The sequence below is a fragment of the Poecilia latipinna genome, unplaced genomic scaffold (genome assembly GCF_001443285.1).
Source record: "Poecilia latipinna isolate Pla-1442-1.1 unplaced genomic scaffold, P_latipinna-1.0 Scaffold650, whole genome shotgun sequence".
Classification (NCBI taxonomy): domain Eukaryota; kingdom Metazoa; phylum Chordata; class Actinopteri; order Cyprinodontiformes; family Poeciliidae; genus Poecilia; species Poecilia latipinna.
The window spans coordinates 193497-212780 of record NW_015113266.1 but is presented as its reverse complement, the minus strand read 5'-3'; the positions used below and the strand labels follow the sequence as shown (position 1 = coordinate 212780).

At 39.6% G+C, this 19284-nt stretch overlaps 1 protein-coding gene across 20 annotated transcripts in view; it reads left to right on the top strand.

Moving 5' to 3' along the window:
* Positions 1 to 19284, top strand: part of ptprdb (protein tyrosine phosphatase receptor type Db) — a 118285-nt gene that overhangs the window by 74713 nt on the left and 24288 nt on the right. For 8 of the 20 annotated variants that reach the window (XM_015043830.1, XM_015043825.1, XM_015043829.1 and 5 more), the window contains 16 exons: positions 172 to 316; positions 2226 to 2528; positions 3636 to 3829; positions 4201 to 4227; positions 4768 to 4885; positions 5168 to 5755; positions 6160 to 6254; positions 7178 to 7434; positions 8660 to 8753; positions 10225 to 10449; positions 10538 to 10698; positions 11403 to 11414; positions 12374 to 12486; positions 13546 to 13587; positions 14029 to 14126; positions 17183 to 17306. In XM_015043830.1, the coding sequence (XP_014899316.1) occupies positions 172 to 316; positions 2226 to 2528; positions 3636 to 3829; positions 4201 to 4227; positions 4768 to 4885; positions 5168 to 5755; positions 6160 to 6254; positions 7178 to 7434; positions 8660 to 8753; positions 10225 to 10449; positions 10538 to 10698; positions 11403 to 11414; positions 12374 to 12486; positions 13546 to 13587; positions 14029 to 14126; positions 17183 to 17306 (2596 nt within the window). The remainder of the gene's footprint in view (positions 1 to 171; positions 317 to 2225; positions 2529 to 3635; positions 3830 to 4200; positions 4228 to 4767; positions 4886 to 5167; positions 5756 to 6159; positions 6255 to 7177; positions 7435 to 8659; positions 8754 to 10224; positions 10450 to 10537; positions 10699 to 11402; positions 11415 to 12373; positions 12487 to 13545; positions 13588 to 14028; positions 14127 to 17182; positions 17307 to 19284) is intronic. The other 12 variants (XM_015043838.1, XM_015043836.1, XM_015043837.1 and 9 more) reach the window with 4 other exon arrangements.

Here is a 19284-nt window from a genome sequence, read left to right as displayed (position 1 = left end):
GTAGGCACAGCATAAACGGATGGACTGGTACCGTGGACTGTTTACTTGGTGGCCAGACGGATGATAACATAAATATTAAAAGTGGATGTTTGAGTGGATGGAATGGAGAGCAGAGAGAAGACGACCTGACCTGAATGTTAAGAGCTTCCTCTTATCTGTGCGCCTCTTCAGAGGAAAGTGAGCTTCGAGCCAGCCACCTCCTACTTGCTGAAGAACCTGAAGCCCTTCTCCACCTACACCTTCCAGCTGGCCGCCAAGAGCAAAAATGGGATTGGAGCGTACACCAACGAAGTGTCCATTGACACTCCACAGACACGTAGGTTTATCTGCGTGCACTACATGGTGTGAAAGTGTGTGGTTGAGATTGGATTTGAGAGAAGAGGGGAAAACAAGCTTCTGTTTTGACAATGCAAGGCTACTGAGCCAAAAAGGTGCTCAAAAACACCCAAGCTATAGACCTTTACAAAAGTATTGATGCTGCTTGGATTTTTCATGTTAAAATTAGGATACTTTGGGGGGATTTTTTTTGTTCCCCCTGAGTTAACACTTTGTAGAAAAAGCTTTCACAGCGGTGACAGCTGAAAGTCTTTTGGCGTATATCTCTCTATAACTTTTGACATCCAGAGACTAAAATCTTTGCCCATTCTTCTTGGTAAAATATCTCAATCGCAGATGTTGGACTGAATATTGGGCCATCTCTGAAAAGCAGTTTTCAAATCTGACTGTTAGATTTCCAATTATATTTAGCTCTGTACTTTGACTGGGCTCTTCTAGAATAGAATAGATACTCTATAGTCCCAGCTAGGACATTTTATTAGTGACTGAGCACATGAAATTGCTCATATACATCACCCCAGAAAGCAAAACAGAACGCTAGACAGATCCATCCAGATGTTCTCAAACGACAGACAATGTCAAGACAGAATTGGAGAGATACAGGCATCGATTTAAACATGCTTTCTTTTAAGATCATGAAAAGAGGTATTTTAAAACTACAAATGATCTTCGGTCTTTGTTTGAATACTGATTTTTTGCTATAAAGAACAGCTCTGTAATGTTTTGTTAAAAAAAAGCAATGGCAATAGCAATAACATCTACCTGAGGGTAACAGTTTAAAAGCAATAAAAAGCACATGCCTTGTCAAGAGATCCTTGTCTGTAGATGTTTTCAAAAAATTTATTCAAATTGATACTTACTGGCTCACTGGGTGGTGTTCCTGTTATCTTTACTATTTTATTTTGGTTTTCAGCTTGGTCTCCAGAACAGCATTTGAATAAAATCTTCTTTTTTTTTTTTTTACATTTCCCGCTTTTTAAACATGAAAAAAATTTCAAGTGTTGGGTTTGTAATGTGACAAAATGTGAACAGTTCAAAAAGTGTGAATACTTTTGTACCTGGTGAAATCAACAAATTTCTCTGCCAAACACATCTTTGAGTTCATTTGTTGCATTGTCAAAATGGGGCAATCCAGACTTTAACCGACTTCATGGTTGATGCTTAAACAAATACATGAATGAATACTGGCATCTGAAACCTGACATCAGAAAAAATACGCACGTCAGCCACCGACTTGAGAACAACACCACTTCTTCAGTTCTTTGAACACCGAATCATTAAACACAATTTAAAAACATTTGCAATTCTTTTAATTGTGTGGCTGGTTTAATCTAGGGTTTAAGTTGATGAATGAATGATTTAGAGTCGAAGCCTTTATTTGTTTGGTATCAATCTGAGTTCTGTCAGATTCAATCAACTACAAGGTAAGAGGCCAGAAATTCGCAGATAGACATGAGAAGTCCAGCATGGATCAGAGAATCTTCATTAGGCAAAGGACAAGTAAGTTATAGCTGGCATATTTATGTGTAATATCTCTACTCAGTGTCTTTGTGTTACATTTCTTTGAAGTCATTCACTTGTTTTCATTAACCAAACATTTATGCAGATGTGACACCCCTCATTCGGTATCTTTGTTCAGCTATTTTTTGCTTTCTAGTCACACAAAGTCATTTCTCACACACAAGGAGTTTTCGTTATCCAGTGTTTTGTTTTCATTTTATGTTTCTTTGTCTTTTTTGTTCTCCTGTTTCTCATCTGCTCAATTTCATCATCATTCTTTCATGGCAAACACCCTCTTGACCTCTTCATCCGACACAAAACAACTCGCACACACCACCCAATGACATTTACCCCAACAACAACCACCTTCCTCAATACTGGCCTACCAGTTCCTTCAGCACCTCCTCAGGACATCACATGCACCAGTCCCAGTTCTACCAGCATCTTGGTAAGTTGGGCTCCACCACCCCTGGAGTTTCAGAACGGCGTCATAACGGGATACTCCATCCAGTATTCCACAATGGAGGGCAACAAAACGTCCAAAAGAGTTGACGGGATTCCTCCGGGAAGTTCTCCGTATCTCCTGGAAAATCTTGAGAAATGGACCGAGTATGGCTTAACTGTTCGAGCGCTCACGGAGGCTGGAGAAGGACCGGAAAGCTTACAGCTGCTTGTCCGCACTGAGGAAGATGGTATGTTCCTGAAATAAATGCAAATATATTCCCGTACCCGTCTTAGGCTGGTCTGCCCAACTAACAACGGCCGCCGATTAATATTGAATGAGGGTCACCCCCAACTAACAACCACTGGTTGGCAGAGGCATTTTTCTTTCTGTGAGCTTAGGTTTTAAGTGAATGTTGCATCTTAGAACCACTTTCAAATCCACCCATTTTAATAATCCTTGCTTTGATTTCCCTCTAATAACCTCAAAAATTAACCCAAAACTTGGAAATCTCGTCCGAATATTCCTTCTTTCCAGAAGCCCATTTTCTTCCACTGACATTTTTATCCTCCTGCATCTTTTCCTATCCTTTGAAATCTTGTTTTTTGGTAACAAGGAACTCTCTTGATTTCATTATTTTATAATGATACTGATGATCCGTGCAAACAAAACAACCCACTTACGTCTTGTCTTTCCTTTTCTGACTGACCATGTCTTACAAACAAAATCCTCCCCATCTTCTTTACCAATTAAAATAATTGAATATGCATTTCTTAACTGTATTTTGTGCTATCAAGAATCTGCTAATTTTTTTTGAACACTCACTCCATATTTTTTTAGTCCTTTTTGTTTCATAAAATCTTTTTTTTTTTTTTTCTAAGTCCACCATTTTTAGAGTGCTTTTACTGGAGTCAGTCAGATAACAAGAGGTGACTGGAGGGTCTTTTTTCTCTCTGTCTTTTTCTTTTCGGGTAAAAGTGCAGTTCTTGGCAGCACGAGAGATGTCTTTCTTGATAACAGTATTTTCTCGTTGAATGACTGCCACTTTTTTCCTGCCGCTGGCAACAAATACTTCACTCTCTGCCATTCTTACCTCTCTCTACATTTGCTTCCTGTACTTCACCGTTTTTTTCCAACCATGATTTTCCTCAAGCTCTCTCAGTTTTACCTATCGGCTTTTTACCAGACATCACAGCACTTAAAGACTTTTTGAAGGGTTGTAATGTTTTTTCCCCACCTTTTGGATTTTTTTTTTTTTTTCTGCCAACCTATTTTCTACAGGACTAAAATCACAGCTTTTACTATTAAGTGCCCATCACTTGTGACCCTTGACCTCTATTCCAAAATGCATTTGTAGTTCCAAGTGGTCCTCCACGAGGGGTTGAAGCAGAGACAGTGAATGCCTCGGCCATTAGGGTGAAGTGGCGAGCTCCGGCACCTGAGCTGCAACATGGACAGGTCCGTGGCTACCAAGTCCACTATGTGCGGACAAACTATGGCGAACCACAAGGTCAATCCCTCATCAAAGACATCCTCATAGATGACTCACAGGTAACACGAACACAAGCAACTATTTACTTATATAGTAATCTGTGCCAGGAGCAATTTATGAAAAAGAGGAAAAGTCATTCGACTTCATTTTTGATTGTAGGTTGCAATTAACCTAAAATAAATAAGACATAAGTGTCTTTTCACGCAGGATGAATATAAATACCACTTTAGGCCAAGCTGATATGCAATGTATTCTGTTTAGAAAGCAATGACCATATTGCTTTTTTACTATGAAAACAGCCTTCGACAATAGTCTCTGAAAATGTTCATTGATATACTTCTTTAAATTTAGAGGTATGTTGTTGATCCTGTACGAATATTCTAAAGTGTGCATTTTTGTTTTTCTCCTGCTTTATGGCTTCATTGCTTAGTGGGAATATGGGAACTCAGCAGAATATGTAAGTAAACCTTTTGTCAGGCATTTTAATGAAAATGGAAAAAAAAAAAAAAAAACATTACGAGCAGAATAGATTTTACCTTCAAAATCCAGACTGTGCCGAGAGCTTTCACTCCACTCTCCACTGAGTTTTTGTTCTAATTTTTTTTTTTTTCCTTGAAGACAAATACCAGTACTTATAACTTCCCAAATGAGAATTGAATTTATCTGGCTTGTTTTTATTCAAATAAGTTAGAAAATATATTCTACTAAATGTGGTTAAAAAAAAGACAAAAAAGAAAATAAATTAGTTCAGTTAAATGAGATTTCGTATTAAGTTTCTACAATTTATAAAATTTGTTTTTCCATTTCCCTAAGATAATCTCCAAGGAAAAGCTTTTCCATCAAAATGGAAAAAGAGCCTTAGGCACTGCAATTGAACTGAATGTCTTGCTGTCTACAAACCGTTTCTGTCTTGTTCCATCCATTTGGATCTTAAGACCCAGCCAATGCCACAGTTGTTTGTCTCTTGTAGCTGACGGAGCCGATGGTTGTTTTTTAGGAGATTGTGCTCGGAGACCTGAAAGCAGACACAGCCTACTCTGTGTCAGTGGGAGCTTACACCGCAAAGGGTGACGGTGCTCGCAGCAAAGCTGTTACTGCATGCACTGCCTTGCCTTGTAAGTGTGCCTTCACAAACAGACTCACTGATAAAAAAGGCTCAGTTATGAGTAATCATGTTTAGCTTCATTAATTAACATTAGACGCTGCTAAATTACCGAATTGGTCATACGTCATAATGTCTTACCTTGCGTTGCCATTAAGAAGTAGGTCATTTAGTCGCACATTATATGTATTATCCCGTTTTGCTTCTGATTATGAGTAATGTGCGTTATAATAACCCTCTAATTATCTTTTCATCATTCTCTTTCTTCTTCTTTTACTGTCTCCCTTTTGTTTAGTTCCTGAGAAACCTAGACTGCTGGTTAGTGCAACTAAATTAGGTACTGCTCTTCTGCAGTGGTATCCCCCTCCCAACCCACCAACCCCTTTGCTGGGATACCGACTCACCTTCGGCCGCTTGGATGTTCTTCCCTTTACGGTGGTGGAGTTCCCCACTAAAGAAACCCATTACACTGCTCTGGATATCCACAAGGGAGCTAACTATGTGTTCAGACTCTCTGCCCGAAACAAAATGGGCTACGGAGAGGAGTCTGTCAAGGAGGTGACCACTCCAGAAGACGTTCCGACTGGATACCCAGAAAATATCATTCTGGAGGAGGCCTCTGCTACCTACCTCAAACTGACATGGAAATCAGTCCCTCTGATAGAGCAAAATGGAAAAATTACAAAGTACTCTGTGCTGTATAAGGACATAAATAGTCGGGGGAACGCTACGGAGGTGGTGGTGCCCACTCCTGGGTCGAGTGTGTTGCTGGAGGGTCTTAGTGCCGATACTGTGTATGATGTCAGGGTGTGTGCGTTCACAGTTGTCGGTCCTGGGCCGTACAGCCCCAGGATCCAGTTCAGGACGCAACGGCTTGACCAAGGTAGGACTACGCTCACATTCTTGCAAACCCATCATCATTATTCTGGATGCCAGAACCAGGTTCAAATAGCCTTCTGGAGCTCAGATCGTGCAAATTTGCACATACACATGGCCACAAACACTCAGTATACAGTTACTGCATCTTAAGTGTCCTTTTTCATTGTCTTGTCACTGTAGCCTTAGACCCAACAGCCTATTCATAAAGCAAGGTAAGAGTCTTGGGTCTGGGGCAGAGTCTCTGTCCAGTCATGTTGTTTGTAGATCAGATCAAATAGCTAGTTTGAGTCTGCTTCTAAAGGATGAAACACAGGTAAGACTACATAGGTTTCATTTTGCAGAAAAAAAAAAAATCTAACGCTCTTGAAATCTTTTTGCTCTTCTGCTCCCGTCTGTCCTGTGCTACAGTTTTTGCCACCAACTTCAGAGTGAAGGCAGCCATGAAGAACTCTGTTCTGCTTTCTTGGGAGATCCGGGACAAGAACCCTGCCCAGCCGTTTACTGTAAGTAAATTTTCACTGCATGGTATATAACTAAACAGGTTAATAATATGAACTAATTTGGGAACAAAAATGTACTTATACAGAGTTAAAAGCAGAAACTAAATTAAAATATGGATGGCAAACTTCAACTAGAACCATGTAACATGAAAGGAAGAGAACTGTAGAACCTGAAAATGAATGACTGGACCAACAAGGAGCAAATACCAGGCAATGGTTACTAGGATAAGAAAAAGGAGAAACTAATTACCAGAGTGAAAACAGCTGAGGCTGATCCAAAACCCTAAAACAAGTAGCATTAACACCTACAAAATCAAAATACTAACCAGCAGATGAAAAAGTAAATAGACTATAGAGCAGAAAGGAGCCAAACTGAAAGTGACAACTCAAACTCTAAAAGTCATTTTTACTTTGGCGTAGTTAGCTTACATACTAAAATATTCAAAAGAGGCAGTACCCATCATCTAAGACTAGAATCAACAGGCTAATTTTCACCTGCAGCCCCTGGGTGGATTGTTAGTAAATTTATATGATTGTGATTTTAAAAGATAGAATCACTGAAAAGTGAAAATAAAAACTGAACACTTACCAAACGGAAGCAAGGTGAACTGGACATAACCCAGGTAACCTGGTAATGAAGGATTGGAGAATGACATTGTAAGCAAGGTAACTGCATTGAGAAATTTTAACTATTAAAGCAAAAAAATTCTTCTCCAGCTTGCTAATTCATATATAACCTGAAAAAGCAGAGGGTAACCTTGAGGTACACTATGCAAGCTTGCAGGTTGCTAGCTTTATTTTGAAATTATTACCCAATAAAAGTGCGTAATAATTGATCTGCAGCCCGGTGTAGATGTTTTTGCAGTTGAAAAAACAACTGTTATGAAGTCTGAAAACATCGTACATGTTGTGAATTATGTTCCTAGATTCTGTATGGAAAAGGCCTGTCTGTGGAAGTGGACGGCAAACAGACTCAGAAGCTCATAACTGGCCTGGATCCGGACACCCAGTACTCTTTCCTGCTCACAAACCGGGCCAACAGCGCTGGCGGGCTGCAGCACCGCGTCACTGCCACAACCGCCCCAGACATCCTGAAAAGCAAACCCCTTATTGTGGGAAAGACAAATGCGGATGGAATGGTGACTGTGCAGCTGCCAACTGTGCAGACGACAGCAAAAGTCAGGTAATGACGGGAATGCAGTTCGTGTGGTGGTTAAATAGTAACAAGTTGTTTCCTGTCGTGTAGTTTCGGGTTCATCGTTTTTCAGGTTCAGGTTTTTCTTATTTTATTTATTGGCCTATAACAAAAGATTTCAAACATTTGGCAGCAAAGCACGTCTGAAAACTGCCACAAATGAGAGCCCAGGGCTGATGCTTTCGTCTGTGTTTTGTAACCATAAAACCAAATATAGATAGCAAATGATAGCATTTTTTGCATTTCAAAACCCCGGATGACTCACTCTGCTGTTTACATTTGTCGTCTTTGCAATTGCCGTGTTGTTTATGTCTTGAAAAGTGTGGATTTTATTCACAGTCTTTTTTTTTTGTCATTACTTAATCTGTACTGACTGCTGCCTTAGAAACCATTTGTAAAGATTATAGATGATCTCACAATCAAGTGATAGCTTTGTCAATCTACCAGCTTTATTTATCGATATAGAGGCACCAGTCAAAGATTTTGTGCCCGATTCATTCATGATTCATGATTTTTCTATTTTCAAAACAGTGGTCTCTTTGTGTTTTTCCTGTGATCACTTCACATTAACAGAGAGTTGTCTAAAAGTCTATCAGCAATTTTAAATCTAGCATGTTTTAGGACTTTACTGTAACTTGCTCAACTTTCTGCTTTCTGCTGACGTCTAACGTTCTGATGTGGTGATTTCTTGTTAATAAATAGCTACTCTTACTGTATATTTGTACCTCATCTGAATTCACTGTTGAATGTCTTTGTCTTTTTAACAACAACTTCCAAAAGGGAAGAGTGAACCTCTGAGCATTTATGCTTTTGCTGGTTTAAAAAAAGCATTTTTTTGTTTTGTTTGTTTGTTTGTTTCTGACAGGCTAATCTCTGATCAGGGCGTGTCAGACTTTTATCTGACAGGCCCAATACATGTATTGGGTTGAAGTGACCCAATACACCAACTTGGGTCACCAAGTTGGTGTATTGTTTTAGGCTGGGTAGTGGGCACTGGAATTTGAATTTGTTAGTTTTCTATTTTTTATAAATTTGCAAACATCTCCAAAAACCTTTTTGCACATTGTCACGACGGGGTATTTGATGGGGTATAGAATTTTGAGCAAAGAGATTACATTAATGCGATTTCATATATGGCGGTAGCAAAATGTGGAAGCTCTGTAAATACTTTGTCCAAGTTCCTGGTCTTGAATCCAGTGTTGCTCTGCTTCAGGGGTTATTATGTGGTGGTGGTGCCACTGAAGAAGCAGAGAGGAGGAAAGTTTCTAAATCCCTGGGACGATCCTGATCAGATGAATCTGGACGAGGTAAGCAGAGCTTAATGTTGATTATAATGCATATCGTTATAGGACAATGGTGTTCAGTGACAGCAGTGATAATTGTAGGAGGAAAAAGGACATCTGGACAATAAGGGGCCTTTAAGTGAAGTGAACACTTATGCAACTCAGGGAAAGTAGACGACAAGGCTATCTGTACCACATTTATTCCAAACAATGATTTTGCATACCATTTCCCATCTAATTCACTTCCGGATACTTCTAAAGACCTTATCACCTCATTATGCTGTTCTGAAGGCACATTCTTGTGTCTAAGATTAGTTCAATAACCTTTTTATGGTGCGCTGCTTAATTTATCAGCAGATAAATGTGACAGCACCTCAGCTGATGAAGACAAATTTGCCTTGGAAACAATGCTTTCTGCAGCCTATTGCTCCTGCACTGATGGGTTTTTTTTTTTATGTTGGGTAAATTATCAGAGATTTCTTTCTTTAAAGAGGTGTTGGTTAGGATTCAAATATACTAAAACTCCTTTAGCAATTTCAGTGCTTTTCCAAAGTATTCAAACTCCATGAAATCTTCCACTTTTTTCATGTATTCATCCCAAACATCAGATTGTGTGTGTGTGTGTGTGTGTGTGTGTGTGTGTGTGTGTGTGTGCGCGCGCGCGCTTGGGATGTCATGTGATAAACCCTCACAGAGGGGTGCAAAGTTATAAAGTGAAATGAATAGGACGCATGTTTTCAAAGGTCTCTCACAAAATAAAAGTCTGAAAATTATGATTTGCCTCCTTTACACTGATACCCCAAAGTTAGATGGACAGAGGGTTTGTTTGTGTCTTATTTAATCTTGGTGTAAATGCAACAATCCAGAGAAGAAATCAGGGTCAGTTAGAGAGCAGGAGTGAACAAACAATGCCCTGAAGACCTTGTAGAGAGGTTTCCACAATCTTATGAGCACTGTTTAATCCCAGAAACAGAAAGACTATGACAACAGTTGCACACCTACCAAAACATGGCCATCCACCTAGACTGATGGGCTGGGCAAAGACTGCATTAATCAGATAAGCAGCCTAAAGGCTCATGGTTACTGTGGAGAAGCTGCTCAGATCCATAAACCAAAACCCCACATATGGTGGTTCTACTCAATTTTGCCCCGGGGTGCTGAATAGAAATTCAACCCACATTTTCCAATATTTTTTTTTTTTTTGTAAAATATTTAAGACCCAACATCATTTTCCTTCTACTTTATAATTAAGGGCCAATTTGTGTGGTGCCATTAATTTCATTGAAGTTTGCAGTTGTAATGTGACAGTGGAATACCTGTGCAAGGCGCTGAAAGGACAATTACACCCAACTGTTCCCCACTGTTCCCTCACAACTCTATCATTTACCTTAGTATGATTGAGTACTTTGTACATCTTGTTTATTCGCCAACACTTTCCTTTCTCGCTCATCTAAATAAGTTTCTGACCAGACTGTCCTGCTGCTCTCCCTTTCAGCTCCTCCGAGAGATCAACAGGACAAGCGTCAGCCGGGCCCTTCGCATCCGCAGGCAGGCTAGCCAGTCAGAGCCCAGAGCCTATGTCACGGCTCACTTTAAGACCCTCCCACTGGAGTTCACTTTAGGCGACAGCCGAAACTACGGCGACTTCCGCAACCGTCCTCTGCAGGGTGGGCAGGAGTATGTCTTCTTTGTCCTTGCTCTCCTGGATCTCTCAGAAAACGTAAGCGCGGTCTCGTGTGCTCGGGAAACAGTGTTGTTGATGAAAAAAAAAAATATGCTAAAATGGCTGAACTCATGACTTCCTGCAGACAATGTTCTCAACCAGCCCCTATTCTGATCCGGTGACCGCATCGGACGTGGATCCCCAGCCGATTGTTGACGAGGAGGAGGGTCTGCTGTGGGTCGTGGGCCCTGTGCTGGCTGTCATCTTCATTGTCTGTATCGTCATCGCCATTCTTCTATTTAAGAGGTAAGAGTAACCTTTTTAGAAGACAGATTGAGATATGATTCATCTGAAAAAAAGAGGAATTAAAAGCCATTATCTCATAGATTTCCATTCAGTTTGAATCATTTTTGTCCCTGTACTCTGTATTATTGCCTATATATGGATGGCAGCATTTGCTTACATAAGAGACAGACAGAGTAAGATAACATTACGAGCCATTAGCGTTCTTAATGATAATCATCAGCTCTGCTGGCAAGAGGTTGTTTTTTTTTTTGTTTGTTTTTAATGCACATAAATAATTGCTGTGACAGATGTGGCATAGGAAAATTATTAACCTTGATTCCAATAATCTGATGTTCATAAGCCCTGGAGGGTTACTCCTAGAGATTTCTGACTGTTGATGTCTCATCTGGAGTTAAGTTGCACTTGGAGCCATGTTTTCTAATTCGTTATTCGATGTAGTGGCGTCAGTACGGTTAGCCATGATGCGTATCCAGTGCATAGCAATGAAGTTTTCTTTTTTAAATCTACCGTTGCCCTTTGTGTCCACAGGAGGTGGTATTTTGCATATCTAATGCCATACCAAGAATCTGATTAGTGTAAATGTGAAAAAGAAAGTGATGAGCTCAGGATTCCTTTTGTCTCTGATGCACTTTGATCGGACACTAATGGTATTCCTTCTTGTCTGTCCTTTTATCCGCACATCCTCCTCCCCCTTTTGGATCCAGCAAACCTGACAGGTAAACAAGCACTCCTTATTTACATTTCCTCTGGCTTACAGGGCCACTCGCCCTAAAAAACCTCTTCAAGGACTTGTGCAGATATTAGACTGAACTAGTGTCAAATTATGCTAATGTGGCTTTGATAACTGCTTCTTTACATGAAGTGATTATATAATTCAAGAAGAAAAGCTTTATACACTGCATTGGATAAATATAGCAGCCAATATTATGGGAGTGTAAATATTATACATCAGCTCACAAGATGTGGTAATACACGATACCAGGTTCATAAAATGACAAGAAGAGGTTTTAGCAATCTTCTGGCAAAAATTAAGAATCTATTTTTGTTGCTTAGTGAAGTTTAATCAGTGTAGAAAATCAATGTCTAGGTTTGACAAACTTATACATTAGAGTTTTTATGCTTCTCCAAGTCTAAGGTGGTCTTTATGCTAAAAAGCAAAACATATTGAGAGTGCTTCCCTTTCGTGTTTTCACGATTCCATTAAAAGCAGAGTTGGACTTTCTGGTTAGGTTTGATTAGCTTAGGCATTTTTAGATTTGAATTAGCACTGTTACCTTGCAGCAAGAAGGTCCTGGGTTCGAGTCCCACTCTTTCTGCATGGGGTTTCCATGTTCCTCAAGTGCCAAGACAAAGCTGTCTTCCTCCAGTGATGCTATTCAAAGTGCCTAGAAGTCATTTGTATGTTATCTGACAAAGTTTGTTTCTTCTATACCCACAGTGCTGATAGTCTAATCAAAAGGTTTTGATGCTCTTCTGAATGTTGTCAACCAGGCAGAGGAACCTGAGTTGGTTCTGCAGGAACTATAAATTGAAAATAGAGATCTTAGGCTACCAATAATCACGTCCAATTATTGAGACATTGGAAAAAATAATTAAGTTTGGCCTAAGAGTATAGACTTAAACTTAATTTCGTACCAGGTGTTTTAGATACTGAGCCAGATTTCATCTGTTCTAGGAAAAGAGCCGAGGCCGAGGGAAGGAAGGGCAGTTTTCCCTGCAGCAAAGCCATGTCCTCCCACCATCCCACAGATCCTGTGGAGCTGCGGAGGATCAACTTCCAGACTCCAGGTAGGTGGGAGACGTATACAATGCTAGTGAGAAGTTTACATACATGGATCTTGAAGATTACATTCATTTAACGCCAATATTTTAAGAAGACTTGGGTGCATAAGTTGGAATTTAGATTTTCCCACACACAGAGTCAGAGTTAGTTTATACATACAAGCTCGAATGTAAACATAAACCCACAATTATGTTTTTGCTGAACCTATTTTTATATTGACATGGACTTAAAGGGTGACAACTGGGAAAGAAGATCTTGCACTAGACCTAGCACTCTACCAGTCGTCAGGCTTGGTGGCGACAGCGTCATGCTAAGGGCCTGTTTCACTCTGTCTTCTCTACTGGTGCATTTGACACAAAAGAATCAAAGAATAAAGATGGAAGAACTTCTCCAAATGTTTCAACTGTCCTTTAAATCAATATTTAGCTGGCGTGATGCGTGGTGTATCAGCACTAACATTGGTATCGGCTGACATTAGTCATTTTTTTAAGTAAAACTGGTTGGATATTAACAACCGATATTTATTTCCATTTTGTTGCATTTGCCTTTGCAACATCAATACAGGCTATTGATATTGACCCAAGTTCTCATCTTTGCGTCTGTAGTTAGACGGTTAGAATCTGGTTGAAAGTAAAGGAATAAGAGAAAAGTCAGACTCGTTTCAGGAAATCAAGCAGTTTCAAAGCTCTCAGTCGTAAGAAAACAGCTTAAATAACTAGAACTAACCCCAGTACTTTGCTCAAGTTAGACATTTTACCTTCACTTAGAAACTGATCATCATGACCCTGTGTGGATTGGAAAATATTCCAGAGAAATTCAAACTTTTGCAGCCAAACAAAACTTTTTAAAAATCAAAGTTCTTTGTTGCATTGTCATGTCACTCTGAAGGAAGAACAGTTGAAATGTGTTTTTAAAAGCAGACTGAAAATTCATAAAACGTTCCTGCCTAAACGATGAATGTGTGTAAACTTCTCACCAGCACACACAGGCTAAACATGGAATGCTGGTTCTGGTGATTGTTGCACTAATTAGGTTAATTTTGATGTTTTTTTTTCCTTTCGCAGCTTATCGTGTATCAGTCTACCGTGGTTATCGCCGTTTGTCAAGTCAGTTAGTCTCTCTCTCTCTCTCCTTCTTTATCTTTCTCTCTCACTCTCCCTCTATCTGTCATACTAATTAACCTTCCATTCCATTCAGGACGAAGCAGCTTTAATTGACAACATTTCACCGAGCAACACCACAGAAAACAACAAAAACAAAAAAATCCATGCTGATTTTTTTAAACACCTGTTCTGTTGATTCTCACCAGCAGCGCTCATACGCAATCAGGACGCTTTTTTTTTTTTTTTTTTGGTACATCATTATGATTTTATTCTGTCCGAATAAAAGTCGCCTGCAAAATAATTAACTTCCATTTGCTTCTTGGCAGTACTCTAAACAACACCACCTCAGAGACTACAGCTTTTAATTTTTTTCTTCTAAAATAGTTCGGTTGCACAATGTCGGTATCAAAACAACGTCTCACTGTTTCTCGCTGTGCTTGGCAGGCATGGCAAGTCACCCGCCCGTCCCCATCTCTGAGCTGGCAGATCACATTGAGCGCCTCAAGGCAAATGACAATCTCAAGTTCTCTCAAGAGTACGAGGTAGGAATGCTGATTATCTCCAACTCGGGGGGGAAACTCATCTGGTTTTGTTGCAGTCAGTCATGTTTATCAGTGCCATGTCATTTTTCAATTTCAGTAGCCTCCGCGTTGACATCCCCTGTTGATTTGCTGACTTTGAAACGATACAAGATAAAGTCCATTTTCCTCCCTTTTACCGTTTTCTTGTTCTGCGTGCAAATATGAGAGAGAAAATGTCAAATTTGCGAGCTCGAAAGGAATTTGCTTGCAGCCAGATGATTATCGGGCTCTTGTTTCTGCGCTCTGGTGTCGAAAGAGGGAAAGCGGCGATCAAGGAGCGGCCGCAAAGAAAGAAAATGTTCTCTGAAACTTCTTTACTGGATGCGTCCAACTCCCAGCACAGTTAATGTAAAGCAATGATGGTATTAACTTGGAGATAGCGGTGTGCCTGAATTTTGGTAATGCTCGCTAACAAAAGTGGGCAGATCAGCAGAAATATTTCCAAGCACGCCGGCTGTTACAGCAAGAGCTTGCATTACAATGAGCTCCGCAGAGAGCTGTTAAAGCAGTAAAAATGTTTTGTTTTGCCACAAAAAAAAAAAATCATGTCCACCAAAGGGCCTTTGGGTGAAGGAGAAGGCATAAAGCTCTAATTGGCTACCACAAGAAAGAGACAGATTGTGCGTGACAGATGTATAAAGCAATTCTAGGACACATTTAGGAAAAAGCCGAGAAAAAAAAAAATAATCCAACGAGGGCATTTAGCAGGAGGAAAAGACAAGACGGTGATGGAGAAGTTGTGCGTGTGTGTGCGTGTGAGACTGTGGTTGGCGCGGGAACCGCTCCGCTGGGCCTCACATTTTCTCTGCATGACTGTGTGCTTTGTTCGCTTCTTAACCCTCAGCAGAGGAGCATAAGAGATGGGTGGAAGAGCGGCCGAGGAGCAGGAGGGAGGCCAGAAATGATTGCGGTGTGATAATCAGACACACTTGGTGTTGGCACTGTGTGGAAAGCCGTCTTGAACTTACGAGTGCGCATACATGCACTCAGCCAGCACCACTCCTGTCCATTTTTCCTCCACAAAAACCATAATTATGTGTCGTAAAATATTCAAAATTGCTAAATTGCCTTGGCTCTTCCCTCTTTGTGCCTCTCCATTGACAGCCCTGTAATGACCTCATGTCTGCCTCTCCCAGCTAACAGCAACGGTTACACTGTAATTACCCTCCAGGAGCTTAATGGTCTGACACAACCATCCTCTCTCTACCAATGGAAATTTATTGTGCTTTTATCATCTTTCCCTGGTAGCGAGTGTGTCTGTTGAAAATGGAAAGTCTTCCTTGAAAAGGGATATCATAAGTATCCGTGTTCCTGTCCAGAGTCACTAATGTGCTCGTCTTAAATTTGCAGCGTGTTTTTAATAGTGGCTTGTCGCTGGCGCTTCAGCATTGTTTGACACTGTTTAATTTAAAAACTCTCTCCAGTGTCTGGTGGGAAGTCAGTTTTAAGTTAACGGCAGAAACGGCAGTAAATTAGTATTTCCCCTTACAGAAGTCTCCTGTTTTTGCAAAATGATTTAGATCGTCATTGAATTTTTAATATCCGATAATTTGAGTAAATACGATATGCAGTTTTCACATGATGATTTCATTTATTTAGGGTGCAAATTTTTCTACAAGGAAAAAAAAAGACTCATTGCCAGTAGTTGAGAATGCTTGGTGCAATTACTTTGGTCCATTTTGGTTTGGAAACCTTCCTGCCTTAATAAAATAAATCATTGTGTGTTTATGAGTGACAATAACAAGAAAAACAATACCCTTTGCAACACCGTACCCATATGTCATTAATCAGACAGTAATTCTTTCTTTAGTATACTGCTTTGAAACCACACTTAATGCTCTGATTTTGAAAGAAAGCACAGAAGATTGCTTCTCATTGCTTCTCATACAATTTTCTCATACAAAATTGTATGAGAAAATTTAATTCAAAATGTTGCGCTCCCCGTTTTCTCCTGACTTGGGAACACCATCGGGAATACACTGGTTTGTCGCTGGTTCAAGGCATCAAGGGTTCAGCTCTTGACCTCTTCTTGTACGCACTGATGATGGAAAACGTGACAAACGGGGTTGGAAAGGAATCCATGTGTGTCACGATCTTTGTAGACAATGCGTACAGGGAAAGCAAGGCTTTTAAGTGGTAAAACATAGTGAATGTGGGTGAGTTCAGGTACCTGGGGCCAACTGTCTAAAGCAGGGGGTTGAAGACGAGACTTCAGACTGGATGGACTCATTAGAAACAAGTATTGTGAAAGAGAAGGTTTACAAGGTGGTTATGAGGGTTCTCTGAGTTTTGGTGTGTGTTTCACACACACACACACACATCCACATGATGATGGTGGTATGCCACATTGTAGCCACAGCTGTAGGAATTGAGGCTGCCATACAAACCGTTTGCTACCATCAGCAGGCAAGGCAGGTGAAGCGAAGACAGATGAGCAATCGAGAGCCATCCACAAAGGGAGCAGGCTAAAAAAGAAGATAAGATAAATCATCAGTCTAATAAATCAGACTTCTACATATAGCAAGAAATCTGAACCAGTACAGGCAGCTGACAGACGTCAGAAGTACATTTATAAACGATTTCTTTGCTTTTGTACTGAGAAAGATTTTGCCGTTTCAGATATAGGGAAAGGAACTTAATAACATTAGGTTTTTGCCATTGTTCGCTCTAATTCCACCTGAAACTCATCATAACTATCCATAAAGGATTCTGTTTGGTCCTACTAACCAAACTTTGACCATTAATGCATAGCATGAGGCTTTTTTCATCATTCAAAAACTGACAGCCATGGCAGCTACATCCATGCATTTGTAAGATAGTCAATATTTCTGTTACTTTGATATTTTTGTTTGAAAATCACATAAAAAAATTTTATATAAAAACTAAGATGAATATGAGTCAGTTCTTGGATTTTTTTTTTCTTTTATTGCTATTATGTAAATCCATTTCCTGTCGATTCTGAAAAAAAATCAACACATTTCTAAATCTATGTTGTGTGTTGTCTTTGTGTCTTCCAGTCCATAGACCCATCTCAGCAGTTCACATGGGAGAACTCTAACTTGGAGGTCAACAAACCAAAGAACCGCTACGCTAACGTCATTGCATATGATCACTCGAGGGTCATACTCTCCAGCATTGATGGTAAGAAACAATTCCATCAGACTTGCAGCTCTTATTAAAGGCATATTGAGAGTTTTAGGTTTGGATGCAGTTAGATGAAAAGGTAACTAAATCAATTTTATGAGAAAAAAAAATTGGAGAATTTGCTGAGTCATGTATATCCAGTTCCATCATATAGCATTTTTTAAGAGTTTTTTTTTTTTTTTTTTTTTTTTTTTTTTTTTATCTTGGCAGCAGCCAAGCTAGGACCGGTGTAATAATAGAGAAAATCTGTAGAACCACAGCCGGGTTTCGATGCCAGGAATGCTGAATTGCGGGCACAATTTGCAACATCATAATCACAAGTGTGACAGGATTTTGAAAACACATTCAGTGAGACGAATGATTAAAGAAATTCTTGAGGGAAATTAGTTGCTGTTAATTACCGACATTACCTAATAACTGTTAAACCAAATATTGTTGTCAGATGCAGTAGAGTTACATTTCTGGAGTTTGAATACTGCACATACAGATGCTGTTCCTTACATTGGTTTTATGAAATCACACAAACAACACAACTATTTAATGCGAGGAAGTAACGCAAAAAAGAGATGGGCAAAAAAACTATACAATTAAATTAATGATATCGATTTGATAAAAGAAATAAACACAACCTCCCACATATGTAGATCTGGACCTCTCGCCGTTCTGTCAATGCTGCTTTCCTTAGTCTCACTGACCGCTGTCCTGGCACAACACCTGTGCCGGTGCCAGGGGCTGCTGCTGACGATGGTACTGGAGCAGCTGCGCACATTCAGTGAACCGCTATCAACTATCAATCTACATGGTTCTGGCTTTAACATCCCATCTGGATCTCCATCAAATCCCAGGTCGCATTATCCCTGTGTCGAAAATGTTTATTGTCACAGATAGGGTAAGGATGCCTGGGCTCTACACCTGCTCATGAGGCAACCAGGGCCAAAACCTTGCTTTGCTTCTATGTGCTTTGGAAATTTTGGATTTCTGTTGAACCTGTGATAGAGCTGCACTGATCAGAGATTCGTCCTGCTCATGCCGATTGTAGCCGATTCAGTGTTTTTTTTTGTTTTTGTTTTTTGCATTAACCTGTCTGCTGTTAACGATATTTAAAAGCAATTAAATATTCCAGCCGTTTTATGATGTATGGTCTTTAGTGATTTATATAAGGATGAAAATAGTCGACATTTGTGCCTGAGACTAGCCAATGTGAAGTAGGATTTTACTGTTTAAATCAAAGACAAAATTAATCTTGGTCTCGTTGCAAGTAAACTGTTTTTACAAAAGTGAAAAGCAAGCAACCTGGAATAAGGTAAACAGACTGTTTAGCAAACCAAAGAGAGGAAGTGACAGATTTACTAATACTTGGCCTGCAATTTCTCAATTTCTGAGCAACTCCCAGCAGTCTGTCATGGTCTCTGCCATCATTCTGTGTGCCTATACATCTGTCTAGTACACAAGAGCAATATGCTGGGTAGCTCATTGTTTCACCTGCTGCTCTTGCAGTGATAAAGCACCAAAAGACCAGCTACAGTAACTATATGATGGTGTCTAGACAGTTTGGTCCACTTTCAGAAAGCGGTGAAAGTGCATCAACCTGAAACTACCAAAGTAGGAAATGGCAAAAGCATGAAATTCCTAGTAACAGTTGAAATGTACCTCTGTTTTGTTGTAGCTAAAATTAAGAGTTTACATTCTTCCTTAAAAATCTATATTAAATGGTTTTTTGCACAGCTTCTTTTTATTTAGACTTCATTTTAAACACCTTACTCTTTCTCAAAATCGCTTTTTAATACAATAACAACTTCCTCATCTAAAAGTGCTGAGTTTACTGGTCAGATAAAAATCAGATTTTTTCATTTTCAGCCAGTCATTGATTTGGACTCGTGAAGCTGAAAATCATCAGCTGATATATATATATATATATATATATATATATATATATATATATATATATATATATATATTTTTTTTTTTTTTTTTT